This window comes from Oratosquilla oratoria, chromosome 36, assembly GCF_046742065.1.
Source record: "Oratosquilla oratoria isolate Oo_2021 chromosome 36, ASM4674206v1, whole genome shotgun sequence".
Classification (NCBI taxonomy): domain Eukaryota; kingdom Metazoa; phylum Arthropoda; class Malacostraca; order Stomatopoda; family Squillidae; genus Oratosquilla; species Oratosquilla oratoria.
This window is the reverse complement of record NC_134812.1, coordinates 46400374-46425534: the sequence shown is the minus strand read 5'-3', so window position 1 is coordinate 46425534 and position 25161 is coordinate 46400374. Positions and strand designations below refer to the sequence as shown.

General features: G+C 38.7%; 1 protein-coding gene across 15 annotated transcripts in view; it reads right to left on the bottom strand.

Moving 5' to 3' along the window:
• Positions 1 to 24701, bottom strand: part of LOC143018989 (transcriptional adapter 2-beta-like) — a 167093-nt gene extending 142392 nt beyond the window's left edge. For 11 of the 15 annotated variants that reach the window (XR_012965801.1, XR_012965802.1, XR_012965798.1 and 8 more), the window contains exons 1-4: positions 24460 to 24701; positions 24270 to 24367; positions 23776 to 23835; positions 10479 to 10532 (exon numbers count right to left, since the gene is read on the bottom strand). Coding sequence is in view for 9 of the 15 variants with exons in the window: in XM_076174688.1 (XP_076030803.1) it covers positions 10479 to 10532; positions 23776 to 23835; positions 24270 to 24367; positions 24460 to 24481 (234 nt within the window). In the remaining 6 variants the exon portion in view is untranslated. The remainder of the gene's footprint in view (positions 1 to 10478; positions 10533 to 23775; positions 23836 to 24269; positions 24368 to 24459) is intronic. The other 4 variants (XM_076174692.1, XM_076174695.1, XM_076174694.1 and 1 more) reach the window with 2 other exon arrangements.
• Between the last annotated feature and the right edge of the window lie 460 nt (positions 24702 to 25161).

The window sequence follows — 25161 nt, the reverse complement described above, 5'->3', positions numbered from 1 at the left end:
CATCGGTACTGGACTCGATTGTAAAATTGATCCCGGAAACTGCTTGTAATTTTTCCCTGAGGGGGATGAGGTCTTCTTCCCTTGCCACTTTCACAAAGATGTCGTCGATGTATCTAGCGTAAATAGCAGGTTTGTCTAAATTACGGAAAACTTCACGTTCCACCATCCCCATGAAGAAATTAGCGAAAAGGACCCCAAGAGGGGAACCCATCGCTACTCCATCAATTTGCCGGAACTTTCTCCCACGGGGGCAGAGAAACGGTGCTTCCTTCGTACACATCTCCAATAAGGTCCTAAGGGCTGTTTCAGGGATGTCTAGTTTTGGGGAACCTTCTGCAGGGTAGATCTCATCAATGATAAAGTTGATGGTACGATCAACGTCGATGTTCGTAAAAAGACTTTCTACATCCAACGAAGCGATCACACCGTCGGCGTTAGAGTTGTGGAGGAGATGGAGGAAATCAGCAGCAGAAGACAAGGTGTAATCCTTTGGGACAAATGGGGTAAGCCACTCGTTTAATTTCTTAGCAATCTGATAAGTAGGCGTAGGGATCTGGCTGATTATGGGTCTGAGTGGATTGTTATTCTTGTGGATTTTTACATTTCCGTAACAATAACCAAGGCCAAAATCTCCTACCAATTTGGGAAGCTTCAGTCCGCCCGCCTTAGCATTAACCTTCTCGATGATCTTGTTGGCTCTTCTTTTAATTTCCTCTGTCGGATTTCTTGATATCTCGAGGAATTTAGATTCGTCTTTCAGGATGGAGTCAATTTTCTCTAGGTACTCAGAAGAAGGTAACAAAACATATAAGTCGGCTTTGTCTGCTCTGCGGATGGTTATGGAAGGGTCCTCACGGAGAGCCTTAGCAGCGTCCAGATGCCTCTTGTTGATGAGTTTACTTTGGCAATGGCCTCGCCTCCTCCGTGCTTCTCTTAGAAGTTCGGTGTGGATATTCTCATCGGTGGAGATTTTTCCTTCCTTAGCGAGTCGGTGAATATCATCGATGAGGACCTCGATTTCTAGACGTTTCTGTAGTGGGCGAGGTTTAGAGAAGATGTGACAATTGAGGCCGAGGTTCAGAAGTTCTTCTTGGTCCTTAGTTAAAGTTGTAGTCTATAGTTAGACGTATTGAAACTCTACACAAGAAGATCATCAATGCATCAATATATATATATATATATATATATATATATATATGTTCGATTGAAGACCAGAGCTAATTCAATATCCACTATCTTCTTAGTGATTTTCTCAATTTTTCTAATCGTTTGTTTGATTCTTGAGGGGAGGTCAAACACAATACTTCCGAGATCCATGATGTTATTGTAACACAAAATATAAATACAAGCTTTCGGTTGAGTCATCCAACCATCTTCAGGTAAGTGAGATTACATATACAGAACAGGAGTTTAAATACAAGTAAAAAGGGGGGAACTAGGAGAGTTAGGAGTCAGGTACTGGACGGAGGTGAGGTCTTCGTATCACCAGGACGTCGCTGGACGCTGGTCACGGTAGCCGGACGTTTGGGCCTTGTTGCCACGCAGCCTCGCTGTGTAGTTGTAAGGTACTAATTGTGTCTGTCTGTATATTAATGATAGGAGTGTATTGTGTAATGTAGACTCTTTCTAAGATGTGTAGTTTCTTGGTGTTGTTACATTGTTTAAGTATTTTTGTGTTGTTGACTTAATCTTGTCTGCTTGGAGTTTTGTTGTGTGTTTGTGTCATGTGTTTGCGTATGCTTCCTTCGCGGGCGTGCATACGCAAACACATGACACAAACACACAACAAAACTCCAAGCAGACAAGATTTAGTCAACAACACAAAAATACTTAAACAATGTAACAACACATCTTAGAAAGAGTCTACATTACACAATACACTCCTATCATTAATATACAGACAGACACAATTAGTACCTTACAACTACACAGCGAGGCTGCGTGGCAACAAGGCCCAAACGTCCGGCTACCGTGACCAGCGTCCAGCGACGTCCTGGTGATACGAAGACCTCACCTCCGTCCAGTACCTGACTCCTAACTCTCCTAGTTCCCCCCTTTTTACTTGTATTTAAACTCCTGTTCTGTATATGTAATCTCACTTACCTGAAGATGGTTGGATGACTCAACCGAAAGCTTGTATTTATATTTTGTGTTACAATAACATCATGGATCTCGGAAGTATTGTGTTTGACCTCCCCTCAAGAATCAAACAAACGATTAGAAAAATTGAGAAAATCACTAAGAAGATAGTGGATATTGAATTAGCTCTGGTCTTCAATCGAACATGTCTACAAGAAAACTTACTGCCCATTTATACTAATATATATATATATATATATATATATATATATATATATATAAAAGTCTAAATGATACTCCAAAGACAACTAGCAGGTACGTCAATGAGGATTTATTCTCGGGATTTAGGAGGCAAGGGGAAACAATGGATAAAACTTTGAACACTGATAGATATTAGGATTAACAGAAGAATTGATTGATTTAAAATTAGACCATAAAGCTTTACAACTAGAGGTATCCAACTTACAACTAACGAGGTGATACTAAGACAATTAAACGAGCTAAAAAGTGAACTAAGTGCAATAAAAAGAGAAAATGAAAGAAAGGAAAACAAGGTTAGAAATACAAACGAAGAACTGAAGAAAGAGGTTAAAGAACAATTACAAGCAGTAACTGAAAAGATGGAAGAATCAATCAAAGAGACCGATATGAATGAAGTAAAAAATCTGTGGAAAAAGGAACATTAAAATAAAAAACTCTCATTCAAAGAAACAGTACAGCAGCAGGTAGAAGAGAATGCAAAGGAAACAGTGATCAAGGTGATCAAAGAAAAGGAAAATTGGGTGAGACACACAGTGGACAACAAGAAATGCATTGTGGTTTACAGTATCAATGAAAAACACAATGTACACAAATACCTAAGAGAAAAAGAAGAGAAAGAAATTGCGAATATACTAAAAGTGGTTCAAGACGAGGGACAGAATCTGAAAAAGGAAATCGATAACATACATGGAACTGATATGATAGCAGAAGAAATACTATCAAAAATGGCAAAACTAGCAAACAGAGAAAAATACAAAAATATGTGGATAAAAAAGGAAATAAATGAAGAGGAAATAGAGAAAGATAGGGCACTGGGATGTGAAGCCAAGGGGAAAAAAAAAAAAAAAAAAAAAAAACGAGAAAAGAATGGAGACTGAAAAAAATTAAATTTTTGGGAGAGTGCTGGATCCGAGACTGAGAAAATGTTACATCAGAAAAATGGAAACATAAACCAAAAAAGAGAAGAAAAGAAAAATTAAAAGTGGCATATACAAATATGGACGGTATGATTTCTGGAATAAATTAATTGAATGACTATTTGTCAATAGAGAAACCTGACATAATGGGAATTGTGTAGACAAAACTAAAAGGTCCTATACAATCATGTCTGGTGGGACATGGTTTATGCAGGGATGTCCCAGGAGGGTGGAGTCATGCTATTGACTAGAAAGGACCTAAATGTAATAAAGGCAACAGAAGGAAAAGATAATGTGGAGCTCATCACAATTAAAGTAAAAAATAGCAGTATGAAAAGTAGAAAGTTCATAGTTGTATATGTGCCCCCAAAAACTAAGACTTAGACTGACAGCGAACACTCAAAATCACTAGAAGACACAAACAATGAATTAACCGAAACACTGAAATATGGAGAAAACATAGTAATTAAGGATGACTTTAATGCAAAGGAAATAAATTGGGAAGAATTGACAATGGGAGGTTGAGAGGAACACTGGGGCAATATCCTATTGGATGTGACCATCGATTACACATTGACTCAATGGATCAAAGAAAACACTATAGACAAAATGAAGAACCATTGTGACTAGACTTGATATTCACCTCTGAGCCTAAAATCGTGGAAGAAATAAACTATAAGACACCAATTGGAAAGAGTGACCACGTACTAATAGAGATCGAGCTTAAGGAACAAAATGTTGTGAGAAGGAACAAGAAACATAGAGAAAGATGATTAATGTACAACAAAACTGACTTTGTAAAACCTAGAAAAAAAAATAAAAATGCTAGTTGGGAAAAATTTGCAAACAATGAAACAAAGATGGAAGAGAAATGGAACATTTTTAAAGAAATATATAAGGAGGGTACAGATAATCATGTGCCTAAGCAGAAACAGAAAAGGGTTTACATAAAGTGCTGGTATAATAAAAAGTGTAGCAATGCTAAAGATAAAAGAGACATTGCCTGGTAAAGATGGAAAAGAGAAAAAAAAGTGACTAAATGGCAAACATACATCAAACTGAGAAATGAATACGTAAACATACACAGAAAGGAAGAAAGTATGAAAAAGATATAACAGCAATATGCAAAGACCAACCTAAACTATTTTACAGATATGTAAATGATAAACTAAAAGACAAACATGAAATAGTGAAACTGCGTGAATGAAATAAAGAATACATAGAAGATGTAGAATTGGCTGAAGTAATGACCTCACACTTTAAGTCTGTATTTGCAGTTGAAAGCTCACAAATGTGGGATAATGGTCACCAAGAAGGATCCCCCAAAATGAAAGAAATAATGATGACACAGAAAGAAATTAGAGACCAAATAAAGAAACTCGATGTCAGAAAGTCACATGGGCCAGACAGAATAGCGAACTGGATATTAAAAGAATGCATAGATGAACTCACAGATAAAATACACAAGATAACTGACTACTCACTCAAAGAGGGAAAAGTATCACAAGACTGGAAAAATGCAAATACTATATTGTACCAATATATAAGGGAGGAGATAAAGAAAATCCAACAAACTACAGACCAGTATCCCTTACAACCACAATTGCAAAAATATGTAAGTTATCAAAAATAAATGGACTAAACACTTGGAAGAGAACAAAATACTAAACCCCAACCAATTTGGATTTAGAAGTAGAGGATCATGTACTACAAACTTAAATATGCATTTACTCAAGATTGGTAGATATAATACAAGAAAGAGATGGCTGGGCAGACTGCCTTCCTGGACTTACAAAAGGATTTTGACAAAGTACCACACAAAAAGCTACAAAAAAAAAAAAAATTGAAATAGGTGGAATACAGGGAAAATTGTTGGAATGGATGAAAAACTTCTTGAACGAAAGAAAAATGAGTGGTACTTAGAGAAAAGAACTCAAATTGAGTAAACAGGATAAGTGGAGTCCCCCAAGGCTCCGTGTTGGCTCCGATAATGTTTGCTTTTTATATAAATAACATGGATGAAGGAATTGAATCTTATATCAACTTCTTTGCAGATGATGTGAAACTATTGAAGAGAGTAAGTAAAGAAGATTGCTAATCTTTTCAAGAAGACCAGGACAAAGTCTGGAAATGGAGTAAAAAGAACAAAGTGAATTTCAACATTAAGAAATGTAGTATAATGGAATTTGGAAAAAGTAAAAATAGAATATCCGGTCAATACAAAATTGGAACAAAGGAAATTACAAAAGTAAACTCAGAAAGAGACCTAGGAGTAATTATCTCAAACAACATGTCACCAAATATATACACAAAATAGTTGCAGAAACCTACAATTTAATAAGATCAATGAAAGTGGCCTTTGACTACATGGATGAGGACATGGTAAAGAGAATACTAGTTACACTGATAAGACCAAAATTAGAATATGCAGCGTCACTATGGCCACCCAGTACAATAAAAAACATAAAGAAACTGGAAAGAATTCAAAGGGCATTGACAAAGATGGCACCAACACTTAGCAAGTTGACATACGAACAAAGATTGGACAAACTAAACTTACTAACCCTGGAGCAAAGAAGAGAAAGAGGCGATCTGATAACCATTTACAGAATTATGAAAGGGATCGAAATCCTTGATAGGGATGATCTACTTAAATGGGACAAAAGAAATACAAGAGGACACAAGAAGAAACTTAAGGACAGTTACAGAAGAGATTTAAAAAAGAACAGCTTTCCACACAGAGTAATAACATATGGAATAAATTGAGAGAGAAAACAGTGAGTGCTAAAACATTACATGATTTTAAGAAAGAACTGGATGCAGAAAGATACAACTGCGGGTCACTATGAGCATGGCTCTTCTCCTGCAAAATACAACTAGGTAAATACACACACTAAAAAATAAACAGGAAATAGTGAAATTACATCAAGGGAATATAGAATATAGAGAAGATATAGAGATGGCTGAAATTATGAACAAACATTTACAATCTGTATTCACAAAAGAAAATATACACAACTGGGATGAAGAAAGGGGAGAAAGATCTCCCCCAATGGAAGAAATAATTGTGACACATAAAGAAATATGGGACCAAATAATGAACCTTGATGTCAGAAAATCACATGGCCCAAACGGAATCGCAAACTGGTTACTAAAAGAATGTATAGATGAACTAACAGACAAAATATATAAGACAATAGATTGCTCACTCAAAGAAGGAAAGGTTCCACAAGACTGGAAAAATGCTAATATCGTGCCAATATATTAAGGGGGAGACAAGGAAGACCCAACAAACTATAGACCAGTCTCCCTTACAAGTACAATAGCTAAGATTTGTGAAAAACTCATCAAGAGTAGATGGAGTGAACATCTGGAAGAGAACAATATACTAAGTCTGGACGGAGAGGGGGGGGGGTCGCCGATTTAATGAAGCGGCCTTGCTGTGTATGTGCTGTGTCTTGCGACACTGCTTCTGACTCAGGGCAGTGGACAAGGTGCAGGGATGACCCGTCATCCAGGAGGTGCTAAGATGAGAGGGAGGGTGGAGGGGTGTGGAGTGTATTCAGGGATGGAATGGGTGGGAATGTTTTTATGCCTTTTCCTTTTTGGCTACCTCCCTTGTAAGGGGGAAAAAGCCTTGGTATATGTATGTATGTATGAAACAATTCAGTTTTAGAAAGGAAATATCATGTGCCACAAATTTTATTCGTTTCTGTTCAAGGTTAATAGATATAATGCAAGAAAGGGACGGATGGGCAGACTCTGCTTTCCTGGACTTACAAAAGGTGTTTGATAAAGTACCACACAAAAGACTATAAAGAAAAATCGAAACAACAGGTGTACATGGAAAATTACTACAATGGATGGGAGATTTCTTGCATGGGAGAAAAATGAGAGTGGTGCTCAGAGATAAAAACTCTACCTGGGAAGAAATGATAAGTGGAGTCCCACATGGTTCAGTATTGGCTCCGATAATGTTTGCTATATATAAATGATATGGATGAAGGTGTAGAATGTTAAATGAACTTCTTTGTAGATGATGCAAAAATACTAAAGTATGGAAAAAGACTGAATTGCTACAGAGAGACCTGGACAAAGTCTGGAAATGAGTCAAAAGTGGGAAGTGAACTTTAACATGTAGTATAATGGATTTTGGAAGAAAAAAAAAGAAAAAAGAAAAAAAAAATCAGGATAATGTAAAATTGGTGCAAAGGAAGTAAAGAAAGTTTGTTCCAAAAAGGATCTAGGTGTAATTATCACCAAAGACATGTCACCAGACATGCATATAAACAAAATAGTTGAAGAAGCCTACAATTTACTAAGGTCAATAAAGGTGGCTTTTAATTTCTTGGATGATATAATGATAAAAAAAAATACTAGTCACACTAATAAGACCAAGATTGGAGTATGCTGCAACACTATGGGCACCCAATACAAAAATGAATATAAAGAAAATAGAAAGAATCCAAAGAGCAATGACAAAGATGGCCCCAACACTTCCAAAATTGACATACAAAGCAAAGATTGTCTAGATTGGTACTACCAACCCTGGAACAAAGAAGAGAAAGTGGAGATCTATTGGCCATTTGCAGAATCATGAAATGCATGGAAGTCCTTAACAGAGAAGACTTATTAAAGTGGGATAGAAGAAAAACAAGGGGACATGAAAAGAAACTAAAAAAGGATAGTTATAGAAGAGATATGAAAAAAATAGTTTTCAACACAGTGGTGGATGTCTGGAACAAATTGGATGAAACAATAGTGTGTGCAAACACCATACAAGAATTTAAGAACAAACTAGATGCTGAGATACAAAAACGGGTCACTATGAGCATAGCTCCCCTTCCTGTATAATACAACTAGGTAAATACACATATACACACACATTGACTGGTATAGTGGTACCAAGCTTGACTGCTAAGCAGTCTTGATTTTGGTCTCCACCCAGGTTTGAAAAACATCACAACACTGCAAGCTGGTACTCTGCTGTTCAGCAAGAAATAGTGTGTACAGACGCTCCTCAACTTACGTTTTAGTTACGTACCGAACGTAAGTTGAAAATGAACGTAAGTTGTTACTGTACTATACATCCGTAAATTCTATTACCGTATCTTATAAAACACCCCTAAATCATTAATTATACACATAACATTGTAAAATAATAACATTAATTTCAAATGAATTAAATTCAAGCAACATAAATTGAGATGGTGGAGGAGGAGGAGGAGGAGGAGGAGGCAAGGCATTATCAGTTTGTCGTTTGTGAAATGTAAACAATGGACGCAGCGTCATGCGCAAGTATCGTTTGAACTACGGAGAGCGCGCTAAACTAAAAAATTCACTAAAAAAATTTTTTTACAATTTTTTTTTTTACAGTCATTTCAAATGTAAAATCGAAAAAACGTAAAACGAATGAACGTAAGTAGAGGAGCGTCTGTATATACCTAATTGCAGTATACAAGAAAGGAGCAACACTCCTTGGTGTATGCATGCATACATGCATGTATGGAGCCATAGTATTTACTCAGAATGAGCCACATATGGGCTTTAAGCTCTTAGGAGGATTAATAGTTGTTGATCCAACACACGATCCATGACCAAAGTGAATCTTTCTCTTTTTCACTTACATATACACACACATAATATGAAATGAAAAACATTTAATAAATGGTAGCAAATGAATGACTATGTTGGTGGCAGGCAGGAAACTGAAGATGAAAGCATAGCACATGGATGGATACTGAAATCATGAGAGGGATGAATGGTTCCCTTATGACCAACAGGTGCTGAGAAGGGAGGTTAAGGGAGGTAAGAAACCAACAAACATGAGCAAAGCTAAAGTACCTATGTTGCAAATCCTGCCACAAAGTGGAAATTTCCAGCAAATATTTTTCCAAATTTATTTTTAGGGACCCTGAGACTGCCAATCAGTGATATGGATTCCTGAGATATACTGACATTGATTTTATTAACTCCAGTGCAACTAAGATGAATGAAATAAGTTAGTGACAGGATAAAAACAAAAGTGCACCCTGTGTACAGAAGTTTTCAACTAAAGGCACTTTTGGAAGCATGCTCAGATTAACAATAGAAACATGAGAAAGGTGTTTATCAGTTTGTTCAGACCAGTGGTATTAACATCAGATATAATGATATGATTTAATGGGATACCTTGGAGAAAGAAGCAGATTCATGATGTGGAAAACAATACAAAGGAAAGTCAAATAAATGGAAAAAAGTCAAAAAGTCTACAACAAATAATGAGCAGATGATGAAAATGGGATTTCAAACAAGATTGAGAAAAAAAAAAAAGAATCAATGAAAGAACCAGAAAACAATATGAAAAGAGCATCTAAAACAGAAAGAAAAAGAGCTAGTGGACAGCAAAAAACTGCCCATCCTCCTATGGGGTTCAGGTTATCTGGCTGTGGTAAATCTCTACTTAACTTATGATACATGAATTACCCCCACAATACAAAGATTCCTTAACACTAACCCATCAAAGCAACAACATATATATATATTTTCTTAAGTAATGGGTACTCCTATATCTATCACTCAAGACCACATGAACAGTCACCAACACAATTTTAACAACACAATGCACAGCCTAATATCTTCACTTAAACATCTATTAACAAGACCCAATGTTTGTATCCATGCAATCCCCTCATAAGAGAAATATCAATCCTTCCCTCCTCCATTCTCTCCATTTAAACAATTTCCTTTTTAATATTTTAATAAATTCCTTTCAATTGAAATGCAAATAAAAAAATAAGCAGTCATCTACTAGTTTCACTGTCTGTACACTTTGACCAGAACCTTAAAACTACCATATATAAAATTGTCAATGATAATAATTAAGCACAAAGTTAAGCAGAAACTGCAGACACCACAGCCAAAACTAATGGGTCATTAAGTACAATGAAATGATGTTCTTGCTCAAGTAACACAAATGGCAAAAGGCAATGATATAAAAACTTAACAGTACTCATTTAAATTAACTAGCATGACAAAAGAAGTATAGCACTTTTATGTTTCCCTTTTATATAATGATAATTTCTTCAATGTTGCAGTGGTGAAACAGGCAGACAACAGAACAGTAGCTGAAATGATGTATATAAAAAAATAATAATAAATAAATAAACATCAGAACTAAACCGAACTAATTCTAGAACTTATGCTGCTTGTCTAACTGACGCTACATGCAGGTCTACTTACGCACTCATTGCTTAGTCTTATATCATTGGGGCAGGTCATACTCCTCGGATAGGCCTAAAAAGGAAGTTCCTGCATCTATCAGGGGAACTTGAACAAAATTGCAGCTACTCACCATAAGCTGTTAATAAACAGCTTTCCTCCAAAGCAGTTTGACCCATAAGAAAAGTGATAATACCACAATCATACGAACAGCATTGAATATATGACTACAAATGTACACCCATACATGAATATGAGATGTCAGGATACAGGGAAGTGATTAGTGGAGTCCCACAAGGGTCAGTTTTGGCAACTATAATGTTCTTGATACATAAAAATAATATGATGGAAGCCATGTCAAGTAGTAACACATCTGCAATGATGCAAAGCTTATGAAAAGAATGAGGGGTGAGGACAACAAAGCATTACAAGATCAATCAATCTGTTACTTTAGGTTTCTTTTGTACAAGATCCACAGTTCCTAAATATTTGGAAACGGCCACCAGGCAGGCCCATGTCATTCAAGGAAGAAATGTGTTGTTGTCTAGGGAGTTAGTATAGGGCAGTGTAGGATGAGGTGTGATGATTGAATCTAAGGCAGTTTGATTCTATGGCCAAGCCTAATCTGTGCTAGAACTCTTTGAGTAGGATGATGTAAACACAAATGTGCTAGTGTGGCTCTTGCTTTTCTTGAGAGGGATTTTTCTGTGGGGCAGATGTTGGGAGGTTGGTGAAGTACTGAGTTTGAAGGTCTGTCTTGAAGAGCTTGCTTTGTGATCTGGGTGAGAACACGTTATTGTGTGGATCTACTGTGGTACAGGTGGGAGGTTGTTGCCTATATCTGAATAGTATGTTGCTTTTTTGTTCCCATTCTGTGGGTATGCTTCTTTGGTGTAACAAGACGGGGAAGCAGTGATGAGGGTTCTAGCATAGAACTATGTATTATTATTCTCATGTGATATCCTATAGGGAAAATTCTGGTTTCTGAGTGTAGGTGTTCCATTGGGATGGTTTTGGTGTATCCTGTTATCATTCTCAAGGCTTCATTTTACATAGTTTGCAAAGTGTCCATGTTTTGCTGATTGTTAGGAACCAAGCACTGGATGCATAGTCAAATGTGGTGCTAATGAATTGCTCACAGAGTAAGATAAGAGTTTCCTTCTGTTGCCCAATTGCTTACAATATGTTTATTTTCTTGTTGATTTTTTACTGCCCCATATTTAACATGCATGCTTAACATCATAAGTGTCACAAGTATTTCAGGGTTCTTTCCAATGGGAGGGTTTGGCTCTTTAATTTCACTCTAAATTTGTCCAGTTTAAATCCAGAACTCACAGTAATGGATTTAAACTTGACAGATTTAGATTTAAGAAGGAGATAGGCAAGAATTGGTTTATTAATAGGGTGATCAACAAATTGAATAGACTAAGTAACCATGTAGCAAGTGCTGAAACTATCAGTTGTTTTAAAAAATGGTTAGACAACTTTATAGATGGGGATGACAGGTGGTGATGGATATGGAGCTGCCTAGTGTAGGCTTTATGGTCTCTTGCAGTCTCCTTCATTCTTATGTTCTAGAGATTTTTTTTTTTTTTTTTTTTTTTTATTATTCATGCTGTCTGAGTGAGCAACATTAATGATGATTCCTGGGGTGAGGTTTTCATTCTATTATCTCTTAGCTATTGTTCTAGTTTGTCTAAGCAATCTTAGGTGTTCTTATCAGCTAAGCAATCTTAGGTGTTCTTATCCGCTATTTTGTAGTTTCTGTGCAGGGTAACTATTGTAGTTATCATGTGAGTGCTTTGGTATTGTTTTGGATCTGATGTTGGAAGATTACTTCTAAAGAGGTTAAACAGCATAGGTGGGAGCAATGCTCTTTGGGGTACTCTAGTATAGTCTTTTAGTCCCAGAAATTTGATTATTTTGGGTTACTCTGCACTATCTACCTGCCATTTCTTGTCACTTGTGAATATCTGTCTCTATGATAATAGATAGGAATAGGAATCAGAATAGGAATAGACATTTGGGAATGGAGGCTAAGAGGAGATTGTATGAAGGAGTGATTGTGCCAACAGCACTCTATGGGGCAGAAACATGGAACATAAGAGAGGAAGAGAGAAGGAGTTTGAATGTGTTTGAAATGAGGTGTCTGAGAAGTATGATGGGGGTTACTAGGCTGGATAGAGTGAGAAATGAGGAGGTGAGGAGGAGAACAGGGGTGGAAAGGGAGTTGGGAGATAGGGTGGATGAAAGAGTATTGGAATGGTTTGGACACATGGAAAGAATGAGTGAAGAAAGACTAGTAAAAGAGGTATGGAAGGCAGATGTAGAGGGAGTGAACATGAGGGGGCGACCTAGGATGAGATGGATGGATGGGGTGAAAGGTGCTTTGAGGAAGAGGGAAATGTCTGTTGAGGAAGGACAGGAGAGGACTGAAGACAGGGGAGAATGGAGAATGGTTGTATATGGATGATGTTGTGATGCATGAGGTGGAATGGGTGGAGGAATGGGGGGTGAGGCAGTATGTGCGAGAAAAATTTGAAGCAGCTAGGAGGGATTTCTCCCCATCTTCTCCTTTTCCGCATGAGGGGACAGAAAGGGGGGGTCGCCGATTTAATGAAGCAGCCTTGCTGTGGATGTGCTGTGTCTTGCAACACTGCCCCTGACCCATGGCAATGGACAAGATACAGGGACGACCCATCACCCAGGAGGTGCCAAGATAAGAGAGAGGGTAGAGGGGAGTGGAGTGTATTAGGGATGGAATGGGTGGGAATGGTTTTTATGCATTTTTCTTTTTGGCCACCTCCCTTGTAAGGGGGAAAAAGCCTTTAGTATATGTATGTATGGTATATGTATGTATATACCATACATATACCATATGCCTCTAATGCATAGTTAGATTATATGAGATACATTACACGTGTTCGTGGACCCATAACATGGGGCTCCTACGTATAATTGTTAATGGCCTCATTAATACCTGGCAACCCTGTATGACCAAGAGGCCCAAGCATGTCAAGTGGGTACTGTGTACTGTGACCACTTCAGTCATCCCATCCAGTGCCACCACATGGCACTACATATAGTCTCCAGAATATAACTGTACTAATATTCTCTGGCTGTTCAATGACAGGACTAATTAAAGAATGTTGGGATGGTTAATGCATATGGATAGAATGTGTGAAAATAAAAAAGTAAATATATAGAACTTGAGAAGACCAAAAATGAGGTGGATGGATGGGATGGAAGGGGCACTGGATGCAAGAGGAACGAGTATGTCAAAGAGGGACACCAAAGGGCAAAATATTGGTGTGAATGAAAAGTGATTGTAAATGGTCAAGTAAATGACATGGCCTGAAGGGTTTTCTTCTTATCTGTTCTGTATATTTCTTGGGTGGATGATGTGGGAGGAGGGGGACTGCCATGTAACGAAGTGGTGAGGGTAAACCAGTTTTGGCTGTCAGGCCCCACTGTGTAGGTGTCGTGTCTTGCTGCAATGCCTCTGACACAAGCAAGTTTGGCAGGGGACAGGATGACCTTTCATTCACAAGGAACTACAATGGGAAGGATAACAAATGGGTTTCTTGGATGTGGGATGGGTGGGTGTAGCTGTTACTAGGTGACCCCAATGAAAAGGGGAAAGGGTCTTTTGATATAAGTATACAATATACCTAAAATACCACAAGTTCTCTTTTAAATGTTTGAGTTATACCTAGAACAGTATCATTTTCTTTCAAATGCACACTTACCTGTAATAGAAAACGGTGTACATACAGTACACTACACTACACATACAGTACTGTGTACTGTATTTGCTTAGGTGTTGTATGTGTTTGTGATAATTTGTAATCAATCTTCATAACATTTACACCATCAGTGCATGGAAATGAAGTAAGCTAGTAGAACATGCTTAGTTTACATACACATTTTTTGGTTAGGGAACAGTTAGATTGGCACCAATAAATTCGGAAAGATCCAAATCCTTAAGATATCCAGACAAGAATACATCCCCAATTAGTCTACAGTAGACCTTTGAAGTTTTACAGTATAACCATGGAGTCACGCATGGAAAATTTAATGTTAAGCAAAAAAACTTTAAATGCCATAGCTTGCTAAGCAGAGTTTCAATGAATTAGTCAATGAGAAACTATTCTATTACAAAAACAAAGAGAAAGATCTGGTATGTTGGTTCTGGACACCTTGCCACCTGACAAACATATCAGTAAGCTCGTGGGTGAATCACTTTTTTTTTTAACAAATTGTGGCTTTTCACTACATGTATGAAGACATGATGAAAAAAACAAAACAAATAAAATAATAATAATAATAAATGAATAAATAAATAAAAAATAAATAAATGCAAAAAAGTATATTAATCTATCAATATACCAAGTACAAAAAAGTGAAGGATATAAACAAGATTGTGAGAATACAAAAAGCAATGACCAAATTGGTGCCCAGCCTTGACAATGAAATGGATGAAGAAGGATTAAAACCAAAGGACCTGCCATCCCTAATAAGAAGTGATTCAATAATGTCCTGATTGTTAAAGAGAATATATAAAACTAACAATAAAGATCTCTTGGTCTGAGACAGAAGAGTCACAATGTCATGGGACGAAATTTTAAAAAGTCCACCTTGTGGACAATAGGGAACTACCTCAGTCTAAAGACCACAGAACTGGAAGAGGAAATGCAATCCACATAAAAGAGAACATTCACCAACATAGAGAGTGAGAGAGAGAGAAAAAAGAAAAGAGGATATATCTAAAAACCTAATAACTTTTGACAGAAACCAGTTCCTAACCTTAGAAACAGCAATGGACAAAACTGATGACCATCCTGAAACCATACAAAAATATATTCCCAGAGGCATAACAAATTAAACCTCATCTATACACAAGAGATAGCCACCCTGAATATTTATAATAATAATAATAACAATAAATAATAATAATAATAATAATAATAAAAAAATGAAGATCAGATTTTGCTCTTACACAAGATGTCCAAAAATTGGGAAATGTCTATAAATCAAACTCAAGAACTATAAAAAGTGCAAACTTAATAAAGACAAGAATGATTATTTCAATTTTAAAAAACTATTTTACATGGGTCTATAACCTATAGGCCAGCACAACACAACTGCCATGTGAGGCTCATTCCATGTAGTTTATAGCCGTTTCACTGTGGCGCTGTAGGCTACAGAATCATGCAGAAACTCAATTGCAAATCAGTGGAGTAGAAAGTCCCACACTACTAAACCACAGACAACAGTCCAAAGTTTCTTCCCAATAACTAACAATGATTATACTTCTCCAAGAAAATAATGAATTATTCATGAATAGCCTAAAATAGTACCAGGTTAAGATGTTGTCTGAAATGTTTGATGCTGATGGCAGAGACTGGTGAGAAAATGTCAAGATTCCTACATGGTTCATTTGTTCATGCAATAAAGATGATGAGGTGCTGGCATGTGTGTGCATGAAAATTTGAAATGGGTGGGAGTGGGTACAAGCATTTTGACCTGGGTGCCTACCTTATAAGGGGGGAAAAAGCCTTTGGTATATAATTTAGATAACAACTTGGCATTTTCTATAATGTAAACACTCAAACACTATTACCATATGAGCCAGAGCTCATATTTGGTGGAATTCAAGCAAGTTTTGTCAATCTTTACCTCAAACCCTAAACATTGTCTCCAAACATAATTAATAGATATGTAAGATGCAAATACCAAAGAGTGGGGGAATATGTATGTTTCTACCTATCCATCTATATATCAAGGTCTTTTTCCCCCTTATAAGGGAGGTAGCCAAGTCAAAAGGCAAGTACCCACTCCCACCCACTTCACCACCCTTTCCTCCCTCTCATCTTAGCTCCTCATGGGTGACAGGTCATCCCTGTATCCCGCCCACTGCCCTGGGTCAGAAGCAATGCAGCAAGACACAGCACATCTACAGCAAGGCCACTTCACTTAATTGGCAACCCCCCTCTCTGTCCCCTCATGCAGAAAAAAGGAAGAAGGGGAGAAATCCCTTTAGGTTGCATCAAAATATTCATACATAACCACTCCCTTACCCCCACCCCTCTTTTCCTTGCATCACAGTATCATCTATATACAGCCATTTTCCACTCACCCCTATCTCCTGCCTTCTCTCTTGCTCAACAGACATTCCCCTCTTCCTCAGCACCCCCTTCACCCAATCCCTCTATCTCATCCTCGGTTGTCCCCTCAAATTCACTCCCTCTACCTCTGACTTCCACACCTCTTTTACTAATCTTCTTTCACTTATTCTTTGCATATGTCCCAAACTCTTACATCAGCCCTATCTAATATCTACCTTTCCACCCCAGCTCTCCTCATCTCGTTTCTCACTCTATCCAACTTTGTAACCCCTACCATACTTCTCTGACATTTCATCTCAAACGCATTCAAACTTTTCCTGTCTGCCTCTTTTAGATTCCGCGTTTCTGCCTCATACATTGCCATCGGCATAATCACTGTTTCATATATTCTCCTCTTTGCATTCCTTCCCTATTTCTCATGACATTTTTTAATCTCTCAAGGCACTTACTTGCTTCTACCTACAATTTACTTCAACCTCCACTTCTCCCTTTCCTGTCACATGCAACCCCAAATACCTAAACCTATCCACTTCCTCCAACCCCTCCTTTAAGGCTTACTTACAACTCACTGCCATCCTCTCTCCTTGTACATCTCATCACCTTACTTTTACCCATTTATCTTTAACTTTCTCCTATTACATACTTTTCCAAATTCTGTTACTAACTCCCTCAATCCATCCCCTGACCCTGCCACAGGCATAGTGTCGTCAACAAACAACTGGCATACCTCCCACTTTTCTTGATTTTCTTTAATAATTTCCAGTCCCTTGACCATTACCCCCATCTTTACCTCCTGTACCACCCCATCCATAAATACAATGAACAGCCACGGCAGCATGACACATCCCTGTCACAATTCCACCTTTACCTCAAACCACTTGCTCTCTCCATTTCCAATTCTAACACAGGCTCTACTATTCTTCTAAAAACTTTTGACTGCCCTTAACAGCTTTCCCCCAATCCCATATATCTACAAAACCTCCTAAATTGCCTTTCTGTCTACCATGTCATAATAGTGCAGCGGATTAGCTAACATATTGTGCACTTTTTGATAAAAGTACCAATTTTGGCACAGAGGTAGACCGATATATTATAAACAAATTTGGATGTGGAGCCATCGGCCAACTGCCCCCTGGCGACCGTGGCGGCCATTTTCCAAAATGGCCGCCAGCGGACACCCGAAAAACGAAAGAAGTTAGATAAAGTTTGCTGCTGAAGGTTTTAGTGAATGTTTATTGAATGGTTTTTAATCAAAACATGCCAGATAGTTATTAAGTCATATTTTAGGAGATGCTCCTATATTAATTTACATATGCTAATTACAGATGAAATGGCGACAGGCAAACCCATAATCAAACATCAAATACTAACATTACTAACACTACTGCATATAATTATCATGTTAATTAACGCATCAGTAATGCCGAAAAGTTCACTGTTATACAGTTCCAGTATACTGCCAAAGTTACGTAAGTTATGCAAAGTTCAGAACCTTCGTCTTCTTGCGACTTCAGTTCTGAGAGCACTCCCCGTCGCAAGCACACAGTGGTGCATTGCAGACTGGCCTTCTTGCACTTGCACTTTTTCACGCAGCCCTCCTTGCATTTGCAAGAGACGAGCTCCCTACAGATCTTGGATGCTTCGGGTAGCGTTGTCCACAAAGGTTCATACACGCCGCTGGTCTTGTTCCAACCCCAGTCGTTTGGTGATGGCAGTGTTGGTGAAGGAACCAGGGCCTGACCCCAGACATGTCCGCCCTGGTACACTGCTCGTCGGACGTGCTGCTCCAGGGCTGCCCTTGTTGGTGGAATCAGCTGGACGTTGCTTTTCTTTGCAAACAGTTTGCGACGTGCCTTGTCGATATCGGTTGCGGTGCTCGTTCTGTCGTAAAGCAGTATGATGAACCTCTCAATGGTGTGCATGGCGTCTTCATTAATATGATCCGGTGCAGTTGAGAGAAGAGTGAGTGTCTGGGTCAGCTCAGGTAGAGCTGTCCAAACTGCCCATGCTGTCCTCTTTCCATGTCCGGCGAAGCTGGAGACCGTGTCGCAGCCCGTCAAAGCATGAAACATCGGTAGTGCCTGAGCTTTTTCAGGACCCAGAGCCCAAGCAATCTCATGGGCTGCCAAGAATCGGAAAGTCTTCCCCGTGCCGAAGGACACCCACACTTCTGTTTCTTTATTCTGGGTGCGTGCCAGAGCCACTGCCAGGATAACCACATCAGTGTCAACTGTGCGGATAAGGATCTTCTTGTGGCCATTGTGAGCAGCGTGGGTGGCATGCAACATCATGCGGCTGTCGGGCTCCTCGCGGTTGCAAGGAGCCAGGGCTGAAGTATCCAGATGCGGTGGCTTTCTCAAGACATCATCTCCTTTAGTGATGACGAGCTCCTTGTCTGCAAGCTGGAGTGAGTCGTAGAGGATGCCAGAGAGGAAGTTGAACAACTCGGTTTTGTTCTCGTTGACTCTGAGGAAGCTGGCCCAGTCCCCGGGTATAGTTGCACTACCCACCACTCGTGTTCTAACCCCTTTTCCCCGCTTGGCTCTTGCCGTACCCTTCAACGAGTCTGTAATGTAGCGGTCCCACACCAGGTCCAGTCGCGTGGATTGATGAAGTTTTGAGAGTATGTAAGGCACAAAGACTTGCTTGGCATACTCGTTGAAGGTTTTTGCTGTAGCAGGCTTCAGTAACTGGATGATGACTGCTCCATCTAGGACAATGCAGCTGGTTGGAGGAACCTCAGAACGGGGCTGACTGAAGTCTTCTAGACAAGTGAGAAGATCACTCTTTACACCAAGCCGGATGCCACCGCCGTCCGATAGTGCAGGCGGGCAGGCTTGGTTTTCATGTTGGAAGAATTCATCTAGATTCCCATCCCGGTTCTGGCACCCGATATACAGACGAGAGAAGAGGTCCACGTCGTTCTTGAGGGATTTCATTTGCTGCTTGCCCTTTGCCTGAGGTTTTGTAGCAGGCTGACCGAATATTTTGAGCTTGTTTCTGTGGATGGCATCTTCTATGGGTTTCGTTCTCTCCACCAGGCGTTCTCTGACGAATTTGTCAAACTGCTCCTGTCCCAATTTATGTGCACGACGGAGGGCGTCTACAGCTCCAGGTGGCGCGATCTCCTTGGTGTCGAGTACCAGCAGATCTTGACTATCCTCCTCAAATGGATTCCCAAAGTCTTCCATCACTTTGATCATTGACTGTACGTCTTTTAGGAAAGCAGTCTGCACACTCGATGACTGGTCATGATGCTTTGTGTTTTGTGACCGGTCTTGCTTTGAGTCCTGGAACTCTTCGATGAGCCTGGCAACCTCTGGTCCTGCCACCATCCACCGTCGTAGTGCGCTGGGATTGTCAGTCAGGCCTACTGCGCCTCCGTCTCCTTTGATGGCTGCATTGTTCTGCTCGTGGGCCTGATCGACAGGGATGGCGGAGAACGGCCTTTTCGTCTTCTGGACGGTGAAATTCCCAGCTCGGAATTCCTCGGCTATTTCAGGGTGTGTCGTCGGCAGTTCCACCATGTCTCGCAGATGCACAGGAATCCAGCGCGCGTAGTTGGTGTGATCCAGGGCATGGAACCACACAGCTAGTTCTCTGAGGGCATCGACGTACATCGCAAAAGACGAATTTGTATGAAATTTGCACCAGGAATCCGACTGAAGGGATACAATTTAGTTGGAACATTTTAATTGATGTTTGTCAGCATTGTTCATCAAATTCGAATCGGTACCTACACGATCATGAGATTCTAGTCGCCATTTCATCTGTAACTAGCATATGTAAATTAATGTAGGAGCATCTCCTAAAATATGACTTAATAACTATCTGGCATGTTTTGATCAAAAACCATTCAATAAACATTCACTAAAACCTTCAGCAGCAAATTTTATCTAACTTCTTTCGTTTTTCGGGTGTCCGCTGGCGGCCATTTTGGAAAATGGCCGCCACGGGGCAGTTGGCCGATGGCTCCACATCCAAATTTGTTTATAATATATCAGTCTACCTCTGTGCCAAATTTGGTGCTTTTATCAAAAAGTGCACAATATGTTGAAATTTCCTAGCTAAACCGCCGCACTATAAGCCTTTTCCAAATCTATAAAGCCCCTTCCCCCCTAAAAAAAATCCTTACTTTTTTCTAAAGCTTTCTCACATATCTGCCTTACCACAAAAATCTGATCCATGCAACCCCCTTTCCTAAGCCCACTGTTCCTCATCAATCACTCTCTCTGTTCCTCTCCCAATCCTCTCAATTAAAACCCTTTCATAAGCCTTCTCAACCACACTCAACAAACTAATCCCTCTGAAACAACTCTGCTCACATTTGTCCACTTTTGTAAAGCAGTACTATACAGGTACTCCTCCAGTCCTCTGATACTCTACACTCTCTTAAACACACATTAAAAAAATTCTCTAGTGAGTCCACTATCCCTGTACCTCCCTTCTTCAGACACTACATATGACACTCATTTTCAAAACTACTTGCCCCTCATCTTTTCTTATCTCAATTCCTTCTTCTCCCATCACCATCATTTTCATAGTGCCTCCTACTGCTACTACCAATCCCTCCCTATCCTCCATATTCAACAGCTCTCTAAAATACTCTGCCTACCCTTTATTTGTTTATCATTATTTGCTTTTCATTTATTATTAGTTATCTGAGAGGATTGAAAGAGGAACAGAGGGAGTGAGGAGGAGAACAGGGGTGAAAAGGGAGTTGGGAGATAGGGTTGATGAAAGAGCATTAGGATGGTTTGGACACATGGAAAGAATGAGTGAAGAAAGACTAGTAAAAGAGGTATGGAAGGTAGATGTGGAGGGAGTGAACATGAGGGGACGTCCTAGGATGAGGTGGATGGATGGGGTGAAGGGGGCTTTGGGGAAGAGGGGAATGTCTGTTGAGGAAGGACGGGAGAGGACAGAAGACAGGGGTGAATGGAGAATGGTTGTATATGGATGATGTTGTGATGCATGAAGTGGAATGGGCTGGGGGATGGGGGGTGAGGTAGTATGTGTGAGCAAAATTTGACACAACCCCGTCTTCTCCTTTTATGCATGGGGGGATGGAGAGGGGGGTTCGCCGATTTGATAAAGCGGCCTTACTGTGGATGTGCTGTGTCTTGCGATACTGCTTCTGACCCAGGGCAGTGGACAGGGTGCAGGGATGACCCGTCATCCAGGAGGTGCTAAGATGAGAGGGAGGGTGGAGGGGTGTGGAGTGTATTCAGGGATGGAATGGGTGGGAATGATTTTATGCCTTTTCTTTTTTGGCTACCTCCCTTGTAAGGGGGAAAAAGCCTTGGTATATGTATGTATGTATCATTTACCTGTTTATTATTTAATTATACCTATGAATCTATTTATTTTATTTATTATTATTCATAGCACCCATTCCACCAACATACTCCACTCCCATCCACCCCCTTATCTTGACACCTAGATGACAGGTCACCTCTGCATGTTGTCCACTGCCACATTCGCACCCAAGTACCTAAAACTATCCACTTCCTCCAGTCTTTCTCCCTTAATACTCACTTCCAGTTTGCTGGCATTTTCTCCCCTTGCACATCTCATCACCTTACTTTTACCCATGTTTATCTTCAACTTCTTTCTTTTGCACACTGTCCCAAACTGTCATTAACTTCCTAAATACCTCCACTGATCCTGCTACAAGCAGTGTTGTCAGCAAACAACAACTGGCTTATCTCCTATTTTTCTCTTTTTTTTTTTTTAACCATCTCTAATCCCCAACCCACTACCCTGGCATTTACCTCTCGCACCACCCCATCCATGTATAAATTGAATAGCCACAGTGACATAATTACTTTACATACTAACACTTTATTCTATTATTGCATTATCCAGTGCATCTAATGCCAATGGCACTTTAGATTGCAAATTGGGCTAATCATTCACCGAAAATCTCACAACCTGTCCCAGCAACCCCTATGAATAAACATATTTGGAAATAGGTACTGGCTGACAACAACTCTATAATATAAAAATGTAAATATTTTTTTAGTATACTTAGGATGAACCCAGGATTTAACCCTATTTTCCCCTATTGAACTATGCAAACTCACAATTAAATATTTACTACACTACATCCCTTGCACATACAGTGGGTCTGGTGTATAGGTGCAATCAACCATATCTTCCTATGATCAGCCCTTTTGCTAGTGTTGTTTCCTAAGCTGAAAAAATGGAACTAGCATTTACCACAGTAAATTCTATAATGAGCATTAATGTAGCAAAAGGGATGACACATCATAAACCCATATCTATGGTATCAATCCTAAAGTGAATAAAATCATCTGGTATAAGCTATCATAAAATCTATAGGGAGGGGCACCCTCAAAACAACAGGGTTAAACTATCATTATCAGACTTGAAATCATTCACACCATCACCTTGCCTTGTTATGATCACATTAAATACACTGACACACACATTCAATACTAAGAAAAGTAAATGATTACTTGTATGAAATACATGTTAGTCCAAAGCTGCAAGCAAGGCAAGTGCAATAGAAAATAAGTACAGATCTAATCACATATATATAAATGAGATTAAATGTATTATTTTCAAAACAATCCTTTTATTTAAAAACTACTGGCAAAGAAATAAATGTCATCTCAGAGGTGATCTGCCTATTAAACACATGCATGTGGGTGCAGGCAACATATTTAAATGGAATACATATTCATATCTTGCACTTCAGAAAATATGAGAGGATGAACATTTAGAAAATTTAGAGATATTATTGTGTATATGTATATTAAGTGTATATATATATATATATATATATATATATATATATATATATATATATATATATATATATATGTATGTATATATATACACACACACACTTGTCTCTATCCTCCTACAAGAGAGACTGGGGTAATTGACTGAATATACCATCATAGTATTACGATCAATAAACAAAACTATATTTCTCTGTGTATTAGAAAAATACATTTTGGCTAAACAATCTGTATGGGTATGATGTACAAAAGTATAACTTCCAATACATAAAAAGGAAACAATTAAACAGAACATAACTAGAATATAAAATAAACTTCAGACATTATTCACAAGTTATCAACAGCATGGGAATTATGACAAAATCCCACAATACAAACTTGTAGTAAAGCATATGTGCAAGCATATTACACCATACTCACCATATACTGATAACCGTGGTTGTTCTTGTGTTTGCCAATCTCAGCCCCACAAGCAAAACACTGAAATAAAGATTCAAATGGAGAAGGCAACACAAGATTATAAGATAAGCAAGGTTTAGTTATAACTATTTAAATCAACATAAAACATATAAGTAATCTGCTTAAATAATCATACCTATTCATGTATTAACCTAGGATAAAAAACTAACCAATCTAGTACTGATGTAAAAATTCATATAACTACTGCATATTTAAATGTTGAGCATTTTCCCAAATAAATATGCATGCTGTATCACGTCCTAGATAAATACAAAATAAGTTTCATTCCACTATATACATGCATATTAAGAATAGGGTGAGTAAGCACATCAATATATTTGTATGCCTACATAATGCCACATAAAACAACGGCTGGTTTGACAGCTCGAAATCCCCGCGCACCCCAATCATTCTCAACACCACCCCACCCCTCAAACATAGTCACGTGACCCTACCTGTAAACAGAGATCGAAGTCTTCACACTCTAGGCACCTCACCCTTAAACCATTAATGTCTTCTTCACAGTAGTTACAATGGTACTTGGCGAACGTATCTGGAATTTAGTAATAGTTTAAACTCTGCTCAAACCATTTATACCATCTGCAAACTACAAAAACAACAGAAGAAAATAGAAGCTTTCCGTACCAGGGCGTTGCTTACCCGCCATCTTGATCGTGAACGCTGGATGGTGACGCCAAGGGTGTGTAATATCCTACATAGATGCACACAAAAATAAATTTATCTTGTTGAAATCATACTGATTAATCTAAACTAATTTTAAAAGTGGGCAAACATAATATATTTTCTAGTACATATATCAGTATAATTTTTTACAGCCAGTTTCAATTTGCCCAACGTAGACTTGGCACCAGCGTACTCCGTCCAGATTGACGTTGTCCGAATGATATCCTATGTCTAATAATGTTTTACCTACTCTCCGACCAAAATACTCTTGTTCATTGAAGTTTACCATATAAGTATTCATACATATTTTTCATAGTTTTGAATTTCAGATTCAACAATTCTGAGTATCATCGTGAGTCTAAATCAGGTTTTAAAGAAATCGGACATCTCCCAGTTTGAGGTCACAATTTGCAACCATTCTTCAGTGTTCCTTCTTTTTATCCTTGTAATTCTTCATAGTAAAACATGAGTTTGGCCAATAAAATGTCAGTCAAAATTGTTTGTTAACATGCAGAATTAGTATTATTGGTGATATGTGCTTTATTGATTTTCTGAATGAGGGTCGGGGTCTTTTGAATACATGCAAAGAACACAGTTAAATCGGGCAAACAATGAATCATTCATACAGAAATTTAGTAGCTGTGCACTATAAGCATTAGCCTT